General features: G+C 39.7%; 1 protein-coding gene across 3 annotated transcripts; it reads left to right on the plus strand.

Annotated features, from left to right (window-relative positions):
- Nucleotides 1-733: 733 nt before the first annotated feature.
- Nucleotides 734-19453, plus strand: LOC129178732 (caprin-1-like). Of its 3 annotated transcripts, XM_054771233.1 has the most exons (18): nt 969-2534; nt 2662-2716; nt 3246-3380; nt 6037-6099; nt 6266-6352; nt 6638-6879; nt 8014-8096; nt 9441-9602; nt 9684-9736; nt 9826-9909; nt 9989-10150; nt 11308-11416; nt 14650-14711; nt 16528-16662; nt 16839-16998; nt 17103-17291; nt 17356-17462; nt 18862-19453. In XM_054771233.1, the coding sequence occupies exons 3-18, from the start codon at nt 3246-3248 to the stop codon at nt 18946-18948; spliced, it is 1920 nt and encodes a 639-aa protein (XP_054627208.1). In that variant the 5' UTR covers nt 969-2534; nt 2662-2716; the 3' UTR covers nt 18949-19453. The 3 variants fall into 3 exon arrangements, with proteins under 3 accessions (XP_054627207.1, XP_054627209.1, XP_054627208.1); XM_054771232.1 differs by lacking the exons at nt 969-2534; nt 2662-2716 and adding an exon at nt 734-893 and having other exon boundaries at nt 18862-19452; XM_054771234.1 differs by lacking the exons at nt 969-2534; nt 2662-2716; nt 16528-16662 and adding an exon at nt 734-893 and having other exon boundaries at nt 18862-19451.
- Nucleotides 19454-20987: the final 1534 nt, after the last annotated feature.

Raw genomic sequence — 20987 nt, forward strand, 5'->3', positions numbered from 1 at the left:
CAACTCAAAGTACATTTAAATGGTATAATGTTTTTTTAATTCAAAGACGGAAGTAATCCAACAATTTAAAAAATGGGTGTGATGTTTGTTTAAATGTACAGAATTAGATTTGTTTTCGTTATGAAATAGCATGTTAGCAATCCCAAACAAAACAGGTATTTTTTCATAGCCACTCTGATGTAGAGCAGGGGTGTCTTAAGTTTCTTCCATAGAGGATAATAATAAAAAAAAATCTAAAGAAAAAAATCAAAGCAACCGGAGGCCATTTTGATTTTTTACATTTTGAAAACGGGATAAAACGTTTTATATATATATATATATATATATATATGTGTGTGTGTGTGTGTGTGTGTGTGTGTGTGTGTGTGTGTGTTTTTATTATTAATTTACGCCCTTTTCACCATATTTGTTGTTGTTGTTGTTTTGTTTTCTTGTTTAATTAGATTTTTAGAATACTGAGGCCCACAAATCGCCCCGGCCTGGATTTTGGACACGTTAATGTAAATATTGATCACATCGTGACACACTATTATTTTGAGTAATTCTTTTAACCAACATAGAGCTTGGGAATTGCTAGACTCATTTGGTTTTATGTTTGGGGAATTACCATAACATGTACAGATGTATGTATGTATATATACGTCAATGAATTAATAAGATTGGTCTCGTATTTGATACGCTAGCAAATGAATCGCATCAGGCAATATTGAGGCCACCAAAGAGGGGTCCTTGTAGCCTCTCCTAGCTCAGCAGTTGCTCCTCAGCCGGTTTGTGTGTACGCCAGAGCATCTTTTTGGAAAAATACCACAGAAAGTGAAAGCTTCCATATTTTACCGACACAACTGCCGTTAATCCCGTCTACGGAAATCTCTTTGAAGACAAAGAGTATAAAGGTGTGTCATTTGTCTTACAATCATGGAATGGCAGTAAGTACAAAATCCCCTTTTGTCGTGTTCAGTTCAGACGGCAGCACAAAACGAGCGGTCGCAGCATCCAATCATCGCCTTTTGTTTTTCCGCATTTGTAGTCATCGAGATATGTCGTTTGTAAACTGTAAAGTATCCGTTTATACACATGTATGTGAGGTAACTGACATATGGTCAACTCGGGAAAATAGGCGTAGAACGTTAATTAAGGGGCTAGCCTAGAAGCTAACAATGGGCATGGAGGAGTACTGACTGCTTATTAAATAGTATGACGGTATCGTATTTAACGATAGCAGACTGCTTCGATTTCAGTCAAATGCTCTCGAGTAGCCAAGTCAATCTAAGAGTTAGCTAAGTGAATCTAAGAGTAAGATCATGGTGTTCAATTAGCAGCCGTTACGTAACATTATTTCACCCTCTTAAAACATCCTTGCTGTTTTCACTTTTACGAATTTGCTTGAAATGCTACAGTGTTAGCTTCTGTTGCTATTCTTTTAACGAGTCACCCACGTTTGCTAAGTTGTTCATACTCGGCCAGCTATTGTTTTAAAACAGTACAACATGCAGCAAAATAATCGTTCCACACAGTGGATAGAAGCTCGATGTTTGTTTGGTTGGTTTTTTAGCTTTACGTCTCTAGACGATAGGAGTGTGACAAGATCTCGCGAGATTAAAACGTGAAATGATTTTTCGTTCAGAAAAAAAGTCTCATGGGCATGTTAATAAATAAATTGATTAACAAAATAAATTAAAATTAACTCGATAGTTTTGCCGGCCTTTATATGATGCCATGTGCATGTGTGTCTGTTTTCCTTGTCTCTTGCCTCCAAACAGGCAGGAAGAGGTTTCACACTGTGCATTGCTTTCATCACCTTGGTGCCTTTCTTACATAGAGCAATGGCATGAACAGAGTGAGCCCTTTTGTCAGTCATATGGTCTCTTTCTCTTGGTGGGTGCAGGCAGGGTAGGCAGCGTACATACAGTACATACAGTGTGCAGAAGTATTATACATTAAATTAGTAGAGAGTAGATGCAATATATTGTCATATTAAAAAAAATGTTTTAGTGTCCTTCTATCCATCTTCTTCCGCTTATCGGAGGAAGGGTCGCAGCCTAAGCAAGGAACCCCAAACTTCTCTCTCCCCGGCTACTTTGTCCAGCTCCTCCTGGTGGATCCCGAGGTGTTCCCAGGCCAGTTGAGCGACATAGTCTCTCCAACTTGTCGTGGGTCTTCCCGGAGGCCTCCTACTGGTTGGACATGCCCTGAACACATCCCCAGGAAGGCATCGTGACCAGGGTTCCTCTCAATGCGGAGAAGCAGCGGTTCTACTCTGAGTTCCTCCCAGATCAAAGTGCTTCTCACTTTTTCTCTAAGAAAGAGCCCAGCCACACTACGGAGAAAACAAATTTTGTCCGCTTGTATCCGCCATCTTGTCCTTTCGGTCACTACTCCCAACGCTCACGACCATAGGTGAGGGTAGGACTGTAGATTGACAGGTAAATTGAGAGCTTTGCCTTTTGGCTCAGCTCCCTCTTCACCACAACGGACAGATGCAGAGTCGGCATCAATGCAGGCACCGCACCAATCCGCCTAAACAAGATGCCGAGGTATTAAACTCTTCCACTTGGGTCAGGATTTCATCCCTGACCCTGAGATCCATGCTACCCTTTTAGTGTTTTCAATGTACTTTTCTTAAAAGTAATGTTAAAATGTCATTTTGTCTTTTTCTCGTAGACCCAACCTCGTATATTGTCTCGTCTCGTGAACTGAGTGTCTCGTGACACCCCTAGTAGGTGATAATTCGTACTACGGCAGCAAGTACAGTGGACGACGGGGCAAATGCTCCAAACACCGAAATGATCCAAACAATCAGATACAGACCAACACCATAAAACTCATGCAACGGCAAAAGTGCTGTGTATAAAAATTCTACAATCTCATAACTGCTGCAAGATCAAAAACGAATGCAAAAGAAAATTGTTGCAAATGCCAAAAACGCACACAAACCCCAACGGTCGCCAAACCTGAGGGATCTGTGTCTTTAAAGACATGAGCGGGATGCCCAGAAGAAAGTTGGCGCAATGAAAATGTGCATTAAAAGGAATGCAGCATTCTTGTTTCATGTGTTTTATGGTGTTTCTGCGTTTTTGGTTTTGGAACATTTCTCTGTTTGGAGCGTTGGGATGTTGCTGCACATTTTACCCCTTTCGGCCACTGTAATCAACACCTGGATTACAGATGAGCCTCAACGGCAAAAATCAAAAAAATAGTTTGAACGTACGTATACTTGACTAACCCACCACCAACTCTTACTTTAGATGCCTTCAGCAACGGTTGGCAACAATGCTGTCCAGTCTGCCATTCCAGAGCTTGGAAACGGAAGTCAGTCGGAGACCATGAAGCAGGTTCTTGGCGTGATTGACAAGAAAGTTCGCAACATGGAGAAAAAAAAGGTAAGGTCACCACCGTTGTATGTGTACCACCCGGCACATTTTGACAACATGTGCAGAGATTGAAGACAAGATATGTATGAATAATTCTGCCTTGGTGGTGTGGAACTGCGCTACATCATACTGAGAAGTGGCTCTAATCATTTGCATCTGTCCTGTGGCTAAAGAAGGTAACCTAAGGGTGTTTAGGGAAGGTGTCCAGGGTTTTGTGGTATGAGTACTTTGATGGTGGAAAAGTACATTCCAAACTCCAAACATTTGAAACGTTTATGCAGTCTATCCCTGCTTTTTGTGGGAGTTACGGCCACCAGCGAATGGCAAAAAAGTAATTGACACGTCCATAAAAATGTATTTTGGACACACGGCTCGCTCCTACCTCTCCAAACCTTGTTGCTAGCTTGACGTTGACTTTCTCCTCCAATTTCGGATCAACCTTTGCAGTAAAAGTGATGTTTGTAATTTATTAGATTAGATTCAGCTCCAGAACCCTCCCTTTCTCTCTTCAGTTGCCATTATTCACTAGCACACAATCCCAGTTTGATCCATATGTATGCCTCACACACATATTAAACACATTTTAAGTATAAAAATGTATAGCTTCTCAACACTAATCAATGGTTTTCCATTCATTTTTTAAGGGCCACATAGTGAAAAAAGAAAAGATGCAAGAGCCACTTTGATATTTTGAAATGTAGATATGCTAACAAGTTATATATATTTCAAGAAAACAAACTGCATCTCAGCTTTGTCATATAGATGAAAAACCCTATTATTAATATCAACTCCACACTTTGCTTTTTTCCCCATTTTTGCAGTTGTTTTTTTTTTTATGTTCCAAATATTTAAACTTTTTGTTTTTAAATATCCCCTGCAAATGTTCTTTTCGAAATATGACTTTATTCTAGGGATGCCCGATAATATTCGCCTACCGATATTATTATTTTCTTGTAAAAAAAAAAAAAACAGCAGTTTTTCTATTTCTGCTCAAGTTCCATAAACGACAACTATTCATTGTTGTGTTTGATTGGGCCAATCCGGTTGCCGTATAATGTTTCTAACTCTGGGCCACACACCAACATGGTAGGTGCGGTAATGTGCCTCAAAGCTGGTTGCCACTCGATTCTCGCCACCCGCAAGAAGAAAACGCAACACCACCATGCAGACATGTCCACGGTGTACCGTGGTGAAGTTACTTTCACGTTGGCTATTCGGCTCCTTAGCTACAGCGGTAGTTCCCCCTCACTGTGCCCGGACTGCAGTGCTGCTCTAACCGCTGGTTGTTTATACTAGGGACCGTCAATAAATTCCCATTGCGTTGAAGAGCGTTTGTAAAAAAAAAAAAAAAAAAAAGTCATATATCCTAAATCACACGACAAATTGATCTTTAATCCTGTCAAATGATTAGTCCTACCCTAAAAGTATTTTGCACGGCTGTTTTTTTCCAATTTTGTCTTTTATTGGATGGACTTTTATTGGATTAGGGACCTGACTCACAGAGGTTTGCTACAAAAGCCAAACAATATTGTTGGTCATGCTGTGTAATAAAAAGTCAATTCAGCAATACTTTGGTTGCATTAATTTTAATGCTTTGAAGGACTATTATCATAACCAATTCAATTCCACAAATTCATGTTTGTAACAAAAGCTTATTTTAAAAAAATAATTAAAGGATAGGATCGGATATGCAAGACGATAAAAAAAATAGTATCAGAAGCCAAAAAATGTGGATCAGGACATCCCTATCGCGCACACTTGTCTCGGTACGATCCATCGCCTTTCTCTTTTGTGCGGTCCCTGTGTTTGTTACGTTGTGTATCTCTCTACATTATAAACAACCTAAAATGGCGCCCGTGGCACCACATTGCATTGCACTTTTACATGCAAGTATCGCAAGATTTCGTCTTGTGCGCTTGATTCAAGATGGCGGCGTAAATAAACCGGATGGTATTTTGGACGCTAAACAAGCGGGCGAACGCAAGCCAAGGCAAAATTTTAGCAAAAACGTTGTTACCCGAAAAACGTGCTAACTAGGGTGGACGCTAACAGAGGTATTACTGCATTTCAACTTGATGCTACTAAAATGATGTTATTCTTCATATGACGTTATTCTTGTAAAAGTACAACTTTTTTCCTCTAAATATTTTGACTTCATTGTTGTGATCATTTTTCCACTTTTGCTCCTGTTTTTTTTAGTTTGCTTGTTAAATTATATGATTAGAATGTGCTGATGGACAATAAAAAAAATTAAAAAAAAACAGCCCCTGGCTATTCAGATGGAATTGGAGTCACGGTGTAGCCAGTGCGTTCAAGGACTGTAGAACAAAGTGCGAAATCTCAACGCTTGATTTATAAAAAACAAAACATTCAGTGAAACATAAATGTAAAAAGTGAAAATTGTGGGCTTTTTTTAAAGTGGTGTGTTGTACATTTTACCTGTATTATCACATATATATATAAATTATTACTGGCTTAGGGTAAATTATGTGTTTGCGGAAAAATATTTTGTTTTGGACCAAAAATCTGTGGGGCCCTGACCGCTGCATTGCGAATTTACAGGGATTTACTGTATATAGTTTGTGTATCTGTATGAATATTACTCTGTTTTGTTGTGCCCTATTAAGTCTTACATTTCAGTTGTATTTTGCACATTTCTTCCCAGTCCAAGTTGGATGACTATCAAGCAAAGAAGGATAAAGGCGAAAGACTGAACCAGGATCAGCTGGTATGTACATGAGGTCTGCTTTTATTGCTGTGTCTGCTGTAGCCTCGTTTCATTTGTCATGTTCAAAATGTTATATTTTTTTCCAAAGCCCACATACTTCCCTGATGAAACATTTATCTGATTCATTCGATCAAAAGTCAATGTCTTTTCCCTGATGTCCCTGAAGGAGGCCTTGTCAAAGTACCAGGAGATCCTCAACAACATTGAGTTTGCTCGAGAACTGCAGAAGAGCTTCCTGACTCTGGGCCAGGAGGTGGGTCCAAGGAAATAATTTTGTTCAAAACTGCTGTGCATTCAATGTCTTCCACCAGGTTTTACACTTAGCTCAGCTCGCCGATACTCGGCAGTAAAGCAGGATCTGGTTTGCGTTTCCTTTGCAGGTGTAGGGGCTAGATGGTGAAAGCTGTTATCACGAGTGTGTTACGTCATACCAGCGCAATACAATCCATTTGACAATTTTTTATTTTATCGTTTTGTTTTTGTTTTTACATGCCGTCGGCCATATCACCCACAAACATGTTGGACTGTGTGTATTTAGATCCAGAAGACGGTGAAGAAAACGGCGAGGCGAGAACAGCTGCAGCGAGAGGAAATGGAACAACTGCGGCTGAAAACGGTTTTGGAGCTGCAGTTCTTACTGGACCAGTTGGGCGATGAAAATGTCAGGCAGGACCTCAAACGGCCCGATGCCTCCGGTGCCTCCCTGCTCACGGATGCCGACCTCGCATCCCTCGATGAGTTCTACAAACTTGTTGGACCAGATCGCAACTGTGACGTAAGGTACAGTATTGTATGTACTGCAGGGGTGTCCAAAGAGCAGCCCGCGGCTTTTTTTGTTTTTTTGTTTTGGGGGGGGGGGGGGGGGGGGGGGGGGGGGGGGGGGGTCCACGGCACATTTGAACAATATAATTTTAATTTAACAAGAAAACGAGAAAAATCAGCAGTCATTTTTCAAGAATAATTTTTTTTTCTCCAAAGTTGTAATATAATGAGATACAAACTTTTGAAAAATAGGTTGCCGAAAAAGTTCCAATGTTACAAGAATAAAGTCAAAAGAGCTGTAATTTTACAAGAATAAACTCGTAATATTAAGGTGGAAATAATGTCATTTTAGTGGCATAGAATTGAAATGTTAACGAAAAAAGTTTATTTACAAGTTGTAATATTATGAGAAACAAAAAAATTGTAATTTTTAGTTGTTTAAAAAGTTATATTACAGGAATAAAGTCAAAATATTCTGTGAATCAAGTGATAATATGAGGAAAAGAAAATTTATCAAGATTATATAAGAAGAAAGTTGAAATATATAAATATATGTTTTTTTATAAAATTAGCTGTACTTTTAGAATAAAGCCAAAATATTAAGAGACATAAGTGCAATTTTACAAGAATAAACTGTAAAAAAAAAAAAAAGTCATTTAAGTAGCATAAAGTTCGAATGTTGAAGACTTTATTTGCAAGTTGTAATATTATGAGAAACGAAACAATATAAAGTTGTAATTTTTGGAATATTAGGTTGGGGAAAAGTAATAATATTATGGGAATAAAGTCATAATATTACGGAAAGAAAATTTCTGAAGATTATTTAAGAAGAAAGTGTAACTATTTGGAAAATTTTAAACAGCAAATATTGGGGGGGGGGGGTAGCCAAGAGTGAAGTTGATACTAATTATACTCTTTTTCACCTATTATCACAAAGCTGAGATGCATTTTTTTTCTTGAAATATATATAAATAAATAAAACTTCTTAGCACATCTACGTGTTGCTTTACAAAATATCAAAGTAGCCCTTGATTCCTTTAATTTTTCTCAAAAGTTAGGACACCCCTCGGTTTACTGTATTCGTTTATGGCGAGTCGGTAGTGGCCCATGGCAACCAGCACTGTAGTAAGTTAATGGTTTCCTGACTTCCAGGTTGACTGAACAATACGAAGAGGCCTCGCTACACTTGTGGGAGCTGCTGGAGGGCAGGGACAAGGCTGTGGCAGGAACTTCATGTGAGCATTTTCATTGCTTCTCTCTGTCGGGTGTCTCAAGATGTGTGTAGTATGGGGGTGGACCCAATACTAAGTAAATACAGGGCCGATATTGCTATATATGATATCGATAATAATACCAGTGACTTGCAATGATTTGATTTGTTCCCTCGTTTATCGTGGGATTCCCAATATAGCCCACAATAAGTAAAATCTGCAAAGCAGCCAACTTTTTTTTTTTTTTTTTTTTACAATTATACAGTATATGTTTTAAGGCGGTAAAACTCCTCACCATTAACATTATACACTTTTCTCAGACAGGCATTAACATTTTCTCACATTTCTCTCTAGTTTAAATATTGTCAAACATTCTCAAAGTTCAAATTTTGTTAGAATTTTAGTGATCAATCAACCTACTTGGTTGGACACAAGAAATTATTAACCCATTGACTGCCAGCCATGATCAGAGCAGAGAGATCCATACTGCCAGAGTTTTTGGGCATTTTTGCTGAACTTTCAAGACCCACGGAATATTGAGTTTTAGGACTACATAAACATTGAAACTGCCTAAAGAAACTTTAGACTCTCTTCTTCCATCAGAAAAAAAAAGTTTGTTTCTAGCCTTTTTGGGTCTTTAGATATTGGTGGCAGAACATAGCATAGTTTCAGCAAAAACACCTGATTTTGACCAAAAAACACTCGTCAGAAAAATCAGGGTCGGGTTCCGAGTCACCCGACTCTGAACTGCTTCCGGTGTCAGACTCCGGTGCCGCGCCACATGGCTCAGCAACGCTAATCACTGGCTTGTTGCTTCGGCTGCCATTGTCAACTGCATTTGTGTCTACGTCACCTACATCACCCATGTCACCTCTATCTTTCGCGATCGCGTCACTACTAAAGGCAGATCCACCGCCAGACAAGCTCTGTGAGTGTTAGCTGCCTGTATTTTATGTCTTCGCTCGATTTCTTGTTTATCCTTTCTTGTTTCGCAATTTCCTCTCTCAACCAACAATTCATCTTCTTCATAGACAATCTGTCTGCCATTTGGAGGAAAAGAGAACTGTTGCCCCCTGCTGGGACAGAAATACATTGCCTACAAGTCAGAAATTCACACACAAGATGAATAAGACTTGATCTGTAGGTCCCGCGAAAAAAGCAAAAGACGTCAATAGACGTCTTTGGCAGTCAACATTACCTTTTGAAAAGGTGTCAATAGACGTCTTTGGCAGTGAAAGAGTTAAGTGACTCACGTATTTAGTGGCTAATAAAGCAAAGGTCTGACCTGATTATCAAGACAATGTACGAACAATATTCTAAGATGCGTTCTTCAGTCCAAAATAAAATGACACGCCATCATTGTTCCAGATAAGTCTCTGAAGGACACTCTGGACAAGTTGCTACAAAGCGGCTACTTTGACCGAGCGCCAAGTGGTCACAATGGAACATGTGAGGAGGAGGGGGAGGAGCAGGAAAAGCAAACGGCGGTGGCAGCGGACTCTAATGTGGAGGAGCAACCATCCGAACCTGGTAAATTTGACTACATTACAATATGTCGGTGCAAATGCGGAAGCATGGAAGCCAACTAACTACATGATTTCTTCTTCTTAGAAGGAACAGTTACTGAAAATCATCCCGAGATAGTGAAAGTGGAAACCACAGAGGTGAGACTTGACTGCCACTGCACTGCATCAGGGCAACACCAGCTCAACTGAGTTTTTAAATCATTGATCTATCCTTTTTTATTTTGTAGTTTGTTAACAGACAGTTCATCCCGGAAAGCACTTACAGCAGTACAGACTCAGAACAAGTGGAGGAGTGGTCAGTGGACGTACAGGTATGATTGTCTATCATACGTGCAGCATCCTATTTGTTCTGTAGGGTGTGGCTAATAGTTAGTGTACTCCTTTTCAAAGATGGTGAATTCCCTCCAGCTCCAGCCCCCCGCCCAACTGGCTCCAGAACCAATTGTCGCTGTGAACAATGTCAATCCCTCCCCGCCTACTGACCCCGTAGTCAGGAAGCAGGTAGTGCAAGATCTCATGGCCCAGATGCAAGGGACATATAACTTTATGCAGGTGAGGAGAAACAAAAAGTGTTTTGTGTTGAGTAGTGCTGGTCACAGTTAGAGCCCGGGCCGTTTATGACCTATCACCGATTAATCAATATCGGTGAAAATGTAGCCGATATATAACTTTTTTTTTTTGCTGCGCTGAGATGCAGTCGCTCCTTCCCTGTGTGTCTGTCTGCTTGCTGCCTGTACCTGGCCCCTCCCCCTCAAACACAGAGCAGCGCTCTCCCTCTGCCGCTCCGTCAGTCAGCTGTAGGAAGAGACACTACTTAAACACAAAAAGAAACAGCATTTTTGTACACCATGGTAAGCTGTGACTTAGTAAAACAATATAACACTACACTTCAGTGTCACGCTGTCAGGGCCCGTCAAGGAGAACATTCTAGTTTTCACGCAAGTTTTACAGAGCGTATTACAGCGCTTTAACGTCGTATAAGTTGCTGGTAATTCACATTTCTACCATTATCTATGATTGTACAGCGTTTTAAAGTGAAATGCAGGTATACACAGCATCCCATTTCATACTCCCATGCAGGATTTCCAGGGACTCATACATTCACAAGTTAATGTCTTCATTCAAATCATTTTGAAAATGTTCCAAGTAATGTATTTAGTTCTCATTTGATATATTGCATGTTTTGAAAGCAGCTACATTGTTCTATAAAATGTTTAGTCCCTTGTATTCCTAGCTACATTATGTATAAATGTGGTAATGTTATAACACACAAAATGCATTTAGCATATATTTATACATTATACTAATATGGGACTAAAGTCATAATATTACAATACGAAGATTATTTAAGAAGAAAGTTTAAATATTCAGAAAATGTAAAAAATAAATGGAGGGGAGCAAAGAGTGAAGTTGATACTAATAGTCTTTTTTGCCTATATGACAAAGCTGAGATGCAGTATTTTCTTAAAATATATACAGTATAACTTCTTAGCATATCTCTGTGTTGCTTTACAAAATATATTTTTCACTGAGGCCCTCGATGGAAAAGGTTTGCACACCCCTGATGTCAGGTAAGTAAGAATTGGATGGGATGAAATGGAATGTGTTCCTCTGCAACCATCTTATTGCTGTACGTCTATAAACTTTAACAAATAACTTTTTTTTTTTTTTTTTTTACACTGCTGTTACCAATGTTCATGGTTTCCCAGGACTCAATGTTGGAGTTTGATGGCCAGGCCCTCGACCCGGCTATTGTGTCCGCCCAGCCCATGAAGCCTGTCCAGACTGTAGACCTACAACAGATGGCCTGTGCTTCATGTGAGTACACTTTCCTGCACCAACAACCACAACAGCCTGGTTTTCATCCAGATTTCCAGTGAGACACACTAGAAAGAAATGCATTCTGAAATACAAAATGCAGATGGACAATTTTGTTGTTTTAATACAATATGTGAGTCGTGGATACCAGCATTTTGTTAATTTTCTGGTAAAACAAGCATATTCAGTTGGTGCGACTTCAAATAATGCATGAAAGTAAATGTTACACAAATTAGTAGGTCTTTTTTATTTTCAGCGCTCACATTTGAGCTCAGAGGAACCAAACTGCATAAGACTCTATGCAGTAACTCTGATCACAGCAGCAACATAAAACTTTATTCTTGTCAATGGAACTATTTCATGCTGCATCGCATCCTATTTCTCCAACCTACAGGAACTAATCTTAACAATAGCGGCTGTGTTAAATGTTATTTAACGCATCATTAATGCATTCATTTCTTTGGCAATACACGTGGTCCTTGGGTTACGAACGAGTTTCATTCCTAGACTGATGTAAGTCGGAACTTCTACCTAAATCAGGGGTGTCCAAAGTACGGCCCGGGGACCATGTGCAGCCCACAGCTTTTTCTTTATTGACCCACGGCACATTCCAAAAATATAATTTAACAAGAAGAAAAGGAATAATCAACAGTAATTTTACAAGAATAAAGTCGAAATATTAAGAGAAAAAAGTTGTAATCTAACAAGAAAAAGTCAGAATTTTACAAGAATAATGCAGTAATGTGAGGAAAAATAAGATCAAAAATAGTAGAGAGAAACAAAACAACAGAGTTGTAATTTTTGGAAAATTAGGTTGCAGAAAAAGTTATAACGTGATAAGAATAAAGCCAAAATATGGGAATACTGTCATAATTATGAGAAGAAATTTACAAGATGAAAGTTGAAATAGTTGAAAAAAATTGTAAAAAAAAATAAATAAATAAAATAATTGAAAAAATTTTACAAGAATAAGGTAAAAATATTTGCAATAAAAAGTCATTTTAGTAGTATAAAGTTGAAATATTTTTTTTTTAAGTCGTAATATTATGAGAAACAAGCAAAGTTGTCACCTTTGGAAAGTTAGGATAGGGGGAAAAACTTAAGATGTGAATAAAATGGAAATATCATGGGAATAAAGTCATAATATTACAAAAAGAAAATTTCAAAATATTTCAGAACTATGTTGACATTTTTAGAAATGAAAAGAAACAACAAAAAAGCCAACAGCAGGACATACAGACCCTTTCCAAAAAATTAGAATGTCATGGAAAAGTTGTTTAATTTCCATAATTCCATTCAAAAAGTTAAACTTTCATAGATTATAGATTCAGGGCCCACAATTTAAATGATTTCAAGTATTTATTTGTTTATTTTTACATAATTTGGGCTTCCAGCTCATTAAACCCACGAAAACAGGAATTCAAAAAATACTGTGAAGAAATCAGCCCAAATTTTGCAGGGCATGAATGTTTTAAACTGTCACACACTAGTCATCTACTAAACTCAAATCACCTGCACAGGCTTCCCCGGGTGTCATTAAATTGCTTCAGTTTGGTTCAATTGTCTCATTTGGGTTCAATATGGGAAGACTGCAGACATGACAACTGGCCAGAAGACCATCATTGATACCCTCCATAGGATGGGTAAGCCACAAAAGTTCATAGCTAAGGAGGCTGGTTGTTCAGAGTGCTGTGTCCAAGCATATCAATGGAAAGTCTAGAGGAAGGGCAAAATGTGGCAGGAGAAGATGCACCAGCAAAAGAGATGACCGTGGGCTTCAGCGGATTATCAAACAGGGAAGATTCAAGAATCTGGCAGAGATCCAGAAAGAGTGGAATGAGGCGGGAGTCACAGCTTCAAAAACCACCACATTCAGACGCATCCGGGAGATGGGCTACAACTGTCGGGTTCCTCGGGTCAAGCCACTTCTGAACCTGAGCCAACGTAGGAAGCGTCTCCACTGGGCCAAGGAGAAGAAGGACTGGACTGTTGGCCAGTGGTCCAAGGTCCTCTTTTCCGATGAAAGTAAAGTGTGCCTTTCATTTAGGAATCAAGGTCCAAGGGTTTGGAGGAAGACGGGTGAGGAACAGAACCCAAGCTGCCTGAGGTCCAGAGTGAAATATCCACAGTCCGTCATGATTTGGGGTGCAATGTCCGGTGCAGGTGTTGGTAAACTCTGCTTTCTTAAATCCAAGGTCACCGCAACAGTCTACCAGAATGTTTTAGAGGACTTCATGATTCCTTCTGCTGAGGATCTGTATGGAGATGCAGATTTCATCTTCCAGCAGGACCTGGCCCCTGCCCATACCGCCACAAGCACCAAAACCTGGTTTGATGCCCATGCCATCACAGTGCTTGACTGGCCAGCCAACTCACCGGACATAAACCCCATTGAGAATCTATGGGGTATTCTCAAGAGGAAAATGAGGGGCACCAGACCCAACAACAAAGAAGAGCTGACAGCAAGCATCAAGGAAATGTGGGCTTCCATAACTCCCAGGCAATGCCACAGGCTGATTGCTTCAATGCCACGTGGCATCGAGGCAATGATTAAGGCAAAGGGATTCCCAACCAAGCATTGAAGATTGACATATCGTTTTGAAAGTACCATATTTTGATCGATTTGATGTGATCCTAATTTCTTTCTTTTTTTCCTGCAAAAACTGAGAAGTAAATGGTGATTTCTTCACAGTATTCAAATTTTGTGAATTCCTGTTTTCGTGGGTTTTATGAGCTGGAAGCCCAAATTACGTAAAAATAAACAAATAAACACTTGAAATCGTGTAAATTGTGGGCCCTGAATCTATAATCTATGAAAGTTTAACTTTTTGAATGGAATTATGGAAATTAAACAACTTTTCCATGACATTCAAAATTTTTGGAAAGGGTCTGTATAAAGTACAGTTATAGTTCTTGAGCGAGTCTCATGTTTACAGACCAAAATAAAAGTTTTAAAAATAAATTTTGGGGAGTTAATTTGTAACCACGAAACATCGAAACACGAGGACCAGCTGTAATGGCATATACTAAAATTGTGGTGATGTCTTTTTTTGTTTGTTTAGTTTTGAAGGTGGAAATGTAGTAATCTATAACAATCTCCCAATTTGGTTGCGTAACTACAGACTTCTGCTTTTATTCTGTGCACTGGAATGCATGAGAGCATCCAGATGATGTGATGGGATACACTGTGGTTGTCCATTCATTTCACTTACTTCCCTCTGTCCTCCTGACAGCTCTTTCAGAGTCCAGGCTTCCTCAAATAGGTGCGGTGACAGGACCAAAGGAACCCTCACAGGTAAGGCACCCAAACAGAAGAGCAGAAAATACCACACTGTTAGGAGATATACATCTAGTGCAGTCATAATAACACAGTTTCGTGTCGTCAATGTGGTGATCAACGTGGCCTGAAAAGAGAAACAATAAATAATGCAATATAAGAGGTGGTAAATATATTTTTTTAATCTCAAGAGAAATTCATTTCCAGCAGCTTCATGTACAGACGTCCCTTGTTTATCTCTATTAATTGGTTCCAGACGTGACCATGATAAGTGAATTTCCGTGAAGTAGGAGTCAATAAATTGAATACTTTCGTAGTTATGGCATAGAAAACCTGTTTACGATCTTCTAAATACGGCTTTAAACATTATTAGAGCCCTGAAGACATGAAATAACACCCCTATAGTCACCTTTTCATTTCTATTACCCTATATAGTAGATATAATCAGTAAAAATAAAACATATTAGACAAATAAGATAACAGGCTCACACGTTAGCAGCTCCTTGTTTTTTTCTAGACAGGATACTTCCGTCATTTACACCATTTACTTCCGCTTTAAATACTGTACCTAGCTTTACACTCGTATTACCTGACATAGTAGACATTAATAAGAGTAAATAAGCCATTTAAGATGTAAATAAAACTCCTGCTTGAGCAGTGTCACAGGGAATATGTTCCCTAGGGAACCTTAGTGAGGAGTCTAGTGGCTGTCTCACCGAATAGTTACTGACACCTAGTGGTACTCCAGTACCACATTCACAATTAGAATGCTGCTGCTGCTTTTATTTCTATTTTAGTTCATTCAGTTAGTTCATTTATTATTATGCTTGGAAATGCTTAATTTAGGCCAAGAATAAGTAAAATTTGCTTAAATATGCATATTTTTACTAATAGGCCGCGTTCAACTACGAAACAGCCATCATTTAGTCAATTAATTTTTGAAAAACCATGACAGAGTGACGGAGCAATATAGCGAGGGACGACTGTAGATGAATATAGTATCGATTTAATATAGAGCCAACAAAAGGCATGCATGCAAAGGTGAAACAGGTAATAAAAATATGAAATGATACAAAATCAAATGAAGAAGGAACAACCTACCGGTATGCAGTAATAATGAAAAACCAGCAGTGCAACACTGAAAAACTGCCATCCAGCCAGTGCACACTTGAAAAACCCAGGAGGTAAAAGTGGCGTGTGTGTTTGTATGTCCATATACACTCAACAAAAAAATGCAACACATTTTTTGTGAGATGAACTCAAAGATAAAACTTTTTCCACATACACAATATCACCATTTCTCTCAAATATTGTTGACAAATCTGTCATACTGTGATAGTGAGCACGTCTCCTTTGCTGAGATAATCCATCCCACCTCACAGGTGTGCCATATCAAGATGCTGATTAGACACCATGATTAGTGCACAGGTGTGCCTTAGACTGCCCACAATAAAAGGCCACTCTGAAATGTGCAGTTTTATCACAGCACAATGCCACAGATTGAAATGGTGATAAGTGTATGTGAAAAAGTTTTAGATCTTTGAGTTCATCTGTTGCGTTTTTATTTTTGTTCAGTGTGTGTGTGTATCTACTATGTTAAGTAAACAGGTTTTCTGTACCATAACTCCGAAAATATCCAATTTATTAATATTGAATCATACTTTGCTGAAATTCACTTATCACGGCCCGGTCTGGAACCAATTAACTGGAATAAACGAGGGACGACTGTATTGTTGCGTTGAAGTGCGCTGCAGGTAGTGTGTAACTTTCTGTGTACTGTGTAGTGTACTGTTCTCTCCGCAATGGCTATTCCCTTTCCTCCCTGACTCTGCAGGCTACAATGTCTCTTTCCTCTGAGCAGTCCTCTGCCTCCTCTTGCTCCCTGTCCTCTGCCTTCCCACCCGCCTCCAAAGCCACCCGCGCCGGTGGCATCAATGTCAATGCTGCACCCTTCCAGTCAGTGCAAGCGGTAATGCCTTGTGTGCCAGTCCAGTCCAGAACATCCATTCATGCATGTTGTCTTGCTCCCTTTTCTTCCTGAATACCGACACTCTCATGAGAACATCATTGTACATTTTTCTATTGTAGTGACATTTGGAACATGGCCGGTTTTGATGTGGATGGCGTGTTTTTCTTGCATTGTAGGTATTTAACATGAACACGTCTGCGCCCTCCCCGGCCACGGGCCATGCAGACCCGCTGAAGCAGCCCAGCCAGTTCTCTGGTGGCTTTGCTCAGGGTTTCAGCGCTCAGTCAGATAACACGGTGGACCAGCCGGACATACCGCAGGAGACGTTACAGTCAGGTGAGCGAGGCGCAATGGTGGTTTTGTCGTTTTTAACTCCACCCGACAACCAGAACCGTGACCGTGAGGCCCTGAAATGTGTCATCTCATGCGTGGTTGTGCAGTTGTTGCTGGGTTCCAGACCCAATCCCAGGTCATGCCCTCGCCAGTTGGGCATGAAGACTCGTCACCCGGTGCAGGTTTTGGACAAGCGGGCCAGTCCTTCTACAACAACAGAGCCGTGCCGAGGGGCGGAGCCAGGAACAGTAGAGGCACCATGAACGGTTACCGGGGTTCCTCGAATGGATTTAGAGGTACCAACCAAACCAGTAGAACCAAACAAGGATGCAATTCATTATTTGTTGTCTTTGTCGTCAGGGGGATATGAAGGGTACCGCCTTCCCTTTTCTAACCCTCCCAGCAGTGGTTACGCTCAAAGCCAATTCAACACGGGGGCCCGGGACTACACAAACAACTACCAGAGGGTAAGGAGCATTGTCAGATGTCAACATTTAACTTTGAAGATGGGATTCCTTGTGAAAGCGTAATAAGAAGTACAGTAACACCTCGTTTATGAACCGACCGCAATAAGTGAATTTCCGCGAAGTAGGATTCCGTATTTGTAAATGGATTATTTTAGGGGTACACAATAATTGTCGGACTAATAATTATCGGACCGATATGAGGGAATTACGACGTCATACCGATAAATCTGATAACGTTAAAAAAAAGCTCAGATAGCCGGCAATTTAAAAAAATGCTCCAATGAGGTGAGATACTATTCAGGTGAGCAAATCAAGCGCTCCTTTTTTCTCCTGCCTGTGATGTTAACGGCCTGTCGTAACTTCCCCTGAGCTCAATTGTAAACAAAACAAACATTCACTTTATGAGGAAGACATTTCACGTGTTAGTTGTACCAAATGCTCCGTGATGACGGGGAAAAAACCCATCGAGCGCACAGAGAAACCTTATCAGCAACCTGAAACGCCAGCACCGCAGTGTTTGAAAAGTGCAAAAGATTAGCCAGAGACCCCTGTGGCGTCACACCGGCTGCTCGGAGCATGTGTCCGAATACAGTGCACCTTGCTAAGGCACAGCAGGTGGCTCCCTCCACCTTTTCCTAGTTATTGCATAGAAAATGTGTTCACGGTCTTGTAAATATGTTTTTAACATTATTTAGAGCCCTCTAAACATGAAATAACACCCCTATAGTCACCTTCACACTAGTATTACCCAATATAGTACACATAATCACAGAAAATAAGCCATTAAAGACTTGTAGGGGAGCAGAATGTGGGGCGGGCAGGAAGTGACGTTGGGGGCTTCAGAGTTGAGTTTTAGCTTGTTTAGCTTGTCATTTTTGGAAAATTAAGTTAGAATATGGGAATAAAGTCAAAATACTAGAGATTTAAGAAAGTTGAAACATTTGAAATATAAAAAAACAGCTAGATTGGGGAAAAAGAGCAAAGAGTGAAGTTGAAAGTAATAATATACTTTTTCCACTTATATGACAAAGCTGACATGCAGTTTTTTCTTGAAATATACCGTATATAACTTCTTAGCATGTCTTTGCAAAATATCAAAGTGGCAAAGTTGCATCCTTTCATTTTTCACTGTGGCTCTCACTGGAAAAACGTTTGGACACCCCTGCACTACAGTGATTAACAAAATGCACCCATTTCATTTTGTTTTTTTTAGATGTTATCTACTGGAATGAAAAAGCTTTATTGTCATTGTAGTCCGGACATATAACAAAACAAAAAGGTTCCATCGAATAACCTGTCCAGTCCAGGCATTAGCCTTGTTTTGGATGAACAAGGTGTGTGTGTGTGTGTGTGTGTGTGTGTGTGTGTGTGTGTGTGTGTGTGTGTGTGTGTTTTGCAGGAGGGCTATCAACAAGGTTACAAACGAGGAGCTGCCCAAGGACCTCGAGGGCTGTCTCGTGCTAACGCTCAGGCCATGCGATCCTAACAACCGTCTTGCCGCTCCACGTTGAACATTCAGGATTTTTTTGAATGTGTTCACCCCAGCTCACTTTTGTAATCTTTCATCTCACAATTAATCTCTTTTTTTTTTTAAATTCCCGGCCTACTAATCCCGAGTGCGCCTGCTTTTCGTCTGCCCATACCCTTCTAAATGTTTGAACACAAAATGCTGAAGTTGGTAACACGTAGGATTATCAGCAAGTATGTGTGATATTAAACAAATAGATATTCCTGTAAACTTGAAAGATTTCATTAATTTATTTTTTGTACAAAATAAATGCAAAAAATACCCCGCCACTGTCAAAATGATTCCCAGGAGATTTTCCTCTGGCATGTGCTTGTTTGTCAGTCCCCCCACCCGGCCCCCCCATCTTGTAGACATGACAATTTCTTTTGTAACCTCACTATCACCATCACCTCTTTGTATGCTGATGTTATCAGTCGAGACTGTTTCAATAAATAAAGCTGTGTTCTATTACGCTGTTTTTTAATGCTGTGAATATTTTTTTTTTAATGCAGCCGTGCATATTTTCACAGCTGAATTAGTCACCAACATTACATAATGACACATCACATTAATGCCTCGTTTATCGTGGCTAATTGCTTCCAGACTCGACGGTGATAAATGAATGTCCACTAAATTGTAGTCTAACAAAAAAAGAGTCATTTTAGGAGAATAATGTTACGATATGACGAAAAATAACCTCATTTTAGTAGCATAAAATTGAAAAAGTCATGGTATGAGAAACAAAACGTTGTAATGTTTGGAAAATTAGGTTGCAGAAAAAGTCAAAATATTGAGAAAGTCATAATTATAAGAAACAAAGCAGCCGAAATGGAAAAAACCTCAGCTAACACTTTACAGTAAGATACACAAAAATAGAGTAGTCGCTGAGGAACTAATAACTAAGGCACATAAATTTAGACTAGTTACTGAGCAACTAATGAAGTACTGTAGTTACTGAGGAACTAAGGCACATAAATTTAGGGTAGTTACCGAGGAACTAATGAGTAGTGGTCAGGATTAGGTAGTTTCGTTCCTCAACTACTGTAATTTTGTGTACCTTATTGTAAAGTGTTACCAAACAGTGGCGGTTGTAGCTATGGGCCACATGGGCAATTACCCAGGACGGCATTCTCCAGTACGGAGCCCCGTAGGGGACATGGAGAAAAAAAATATGATGGGTAAAAAAAAAAAAAAAGAACGAACTTTTGCGAGAGAACGCAAAAGCGACTGTGGTAAAGCTGGAAAAATCAGCGAGACCGGAGCGCAGAGACCGTCTACAAATGTCTTCTTCATCTGTGTTATGGCGGTTGGCATCATTGTTGACAACTCCTCAGTAAGACAAGTATCCATTGGCTGTCCTGGAAGGCCATAGATGACGTTGTTAGCGAGTTTGCGTGTTTTTTGCAAATTATGTTGTAAGAGATGTAGGAAAAAAAAAAACATAAGTATGATAGATTAACATAAATATGATAGATTAACAAAGTAAATAAAAACACCTTGATTATGTTAAGAACTACAAAAATATATAAGAAGCAACAACAAGTTTGTGAAAATGGACTTTTACATAATTTAGGGAAATTTTTATTAGGTTGTTAATAAAGTCATTTCTGTGAGGAGTAGGACCACAAAACTCACCTCAAGTCAACATAATTTGCAAAAAACATGCAAACTCGCCAACAATGTCATCTATAGCCTTCCAGGACAGCCAATAGTCTTTCTGAGGAGTTGTCAACAATGATGCCAACCGCCATAATACAGATGAAGAAGAAGACATTTGTAGACGGTCCCTGCGCTCCGGTCTCGCTGCCGGCTTCTCACAGAGATCAGTATGAGTCAAACTGCACAGAACACGGCTCGTTTTGATAAAAACTGGGATGTAGCTGTTTGTCCGTGTTGCCACGGTTGGAAAGAGGTATGGTTTACTGTGTTAGAGCCATTCACTTGGGAGTTATTGATCCCGGAAGTTTGAATATGTGAATATTTTTCTAGCTTTACCACAGTCGCTTTTACGTTCCCTA

This window comes from Dunckerocampus dactyliophorus, chromosome 3 (assembly GCF_027744805.1).
Source record: "Dunckerocampus dactyliophorus isolate RoL2022-P2 chromosome 3, RoL_Ddac_1.1, whole genome shotgun sequence".
Classification (NCBI taxonomy): Eukaryota; Metazoa; Chordata; class Actinopteri; order Syngnathiformes; family Syngnathidae; genus Dunckerocampus; species Dunckerocampus dactyliophorus.

What these genes read in the sequence shown, in the direction of transcription:
- LOC129178732 (XM_054771232.1), top strand. Translation starts at nt 3,246, where the DNA reads ATGCCTTCAGCAACGGTTGGCAACAATGCTGTCCAGTCTGCCATTCCA. An exon ending in GACTGAACCAGGATCAGCTG is followed by an intron (nt 6,100 to 6,265) that starts GTATGTACATGA and finishes ATGTCCCTGAAG; the next exon opens with GAGGCCTTGTCAAAGTACCA. An exon ending in ACACAAACAACTACCAGAGG is followed by an intron (nt 17,463 to 18,861) that starts GTAAGGAGCATT and finishes TGTGTTTTGCAG; the next exon opens with GAGGGCTATCAACAAGGTTA.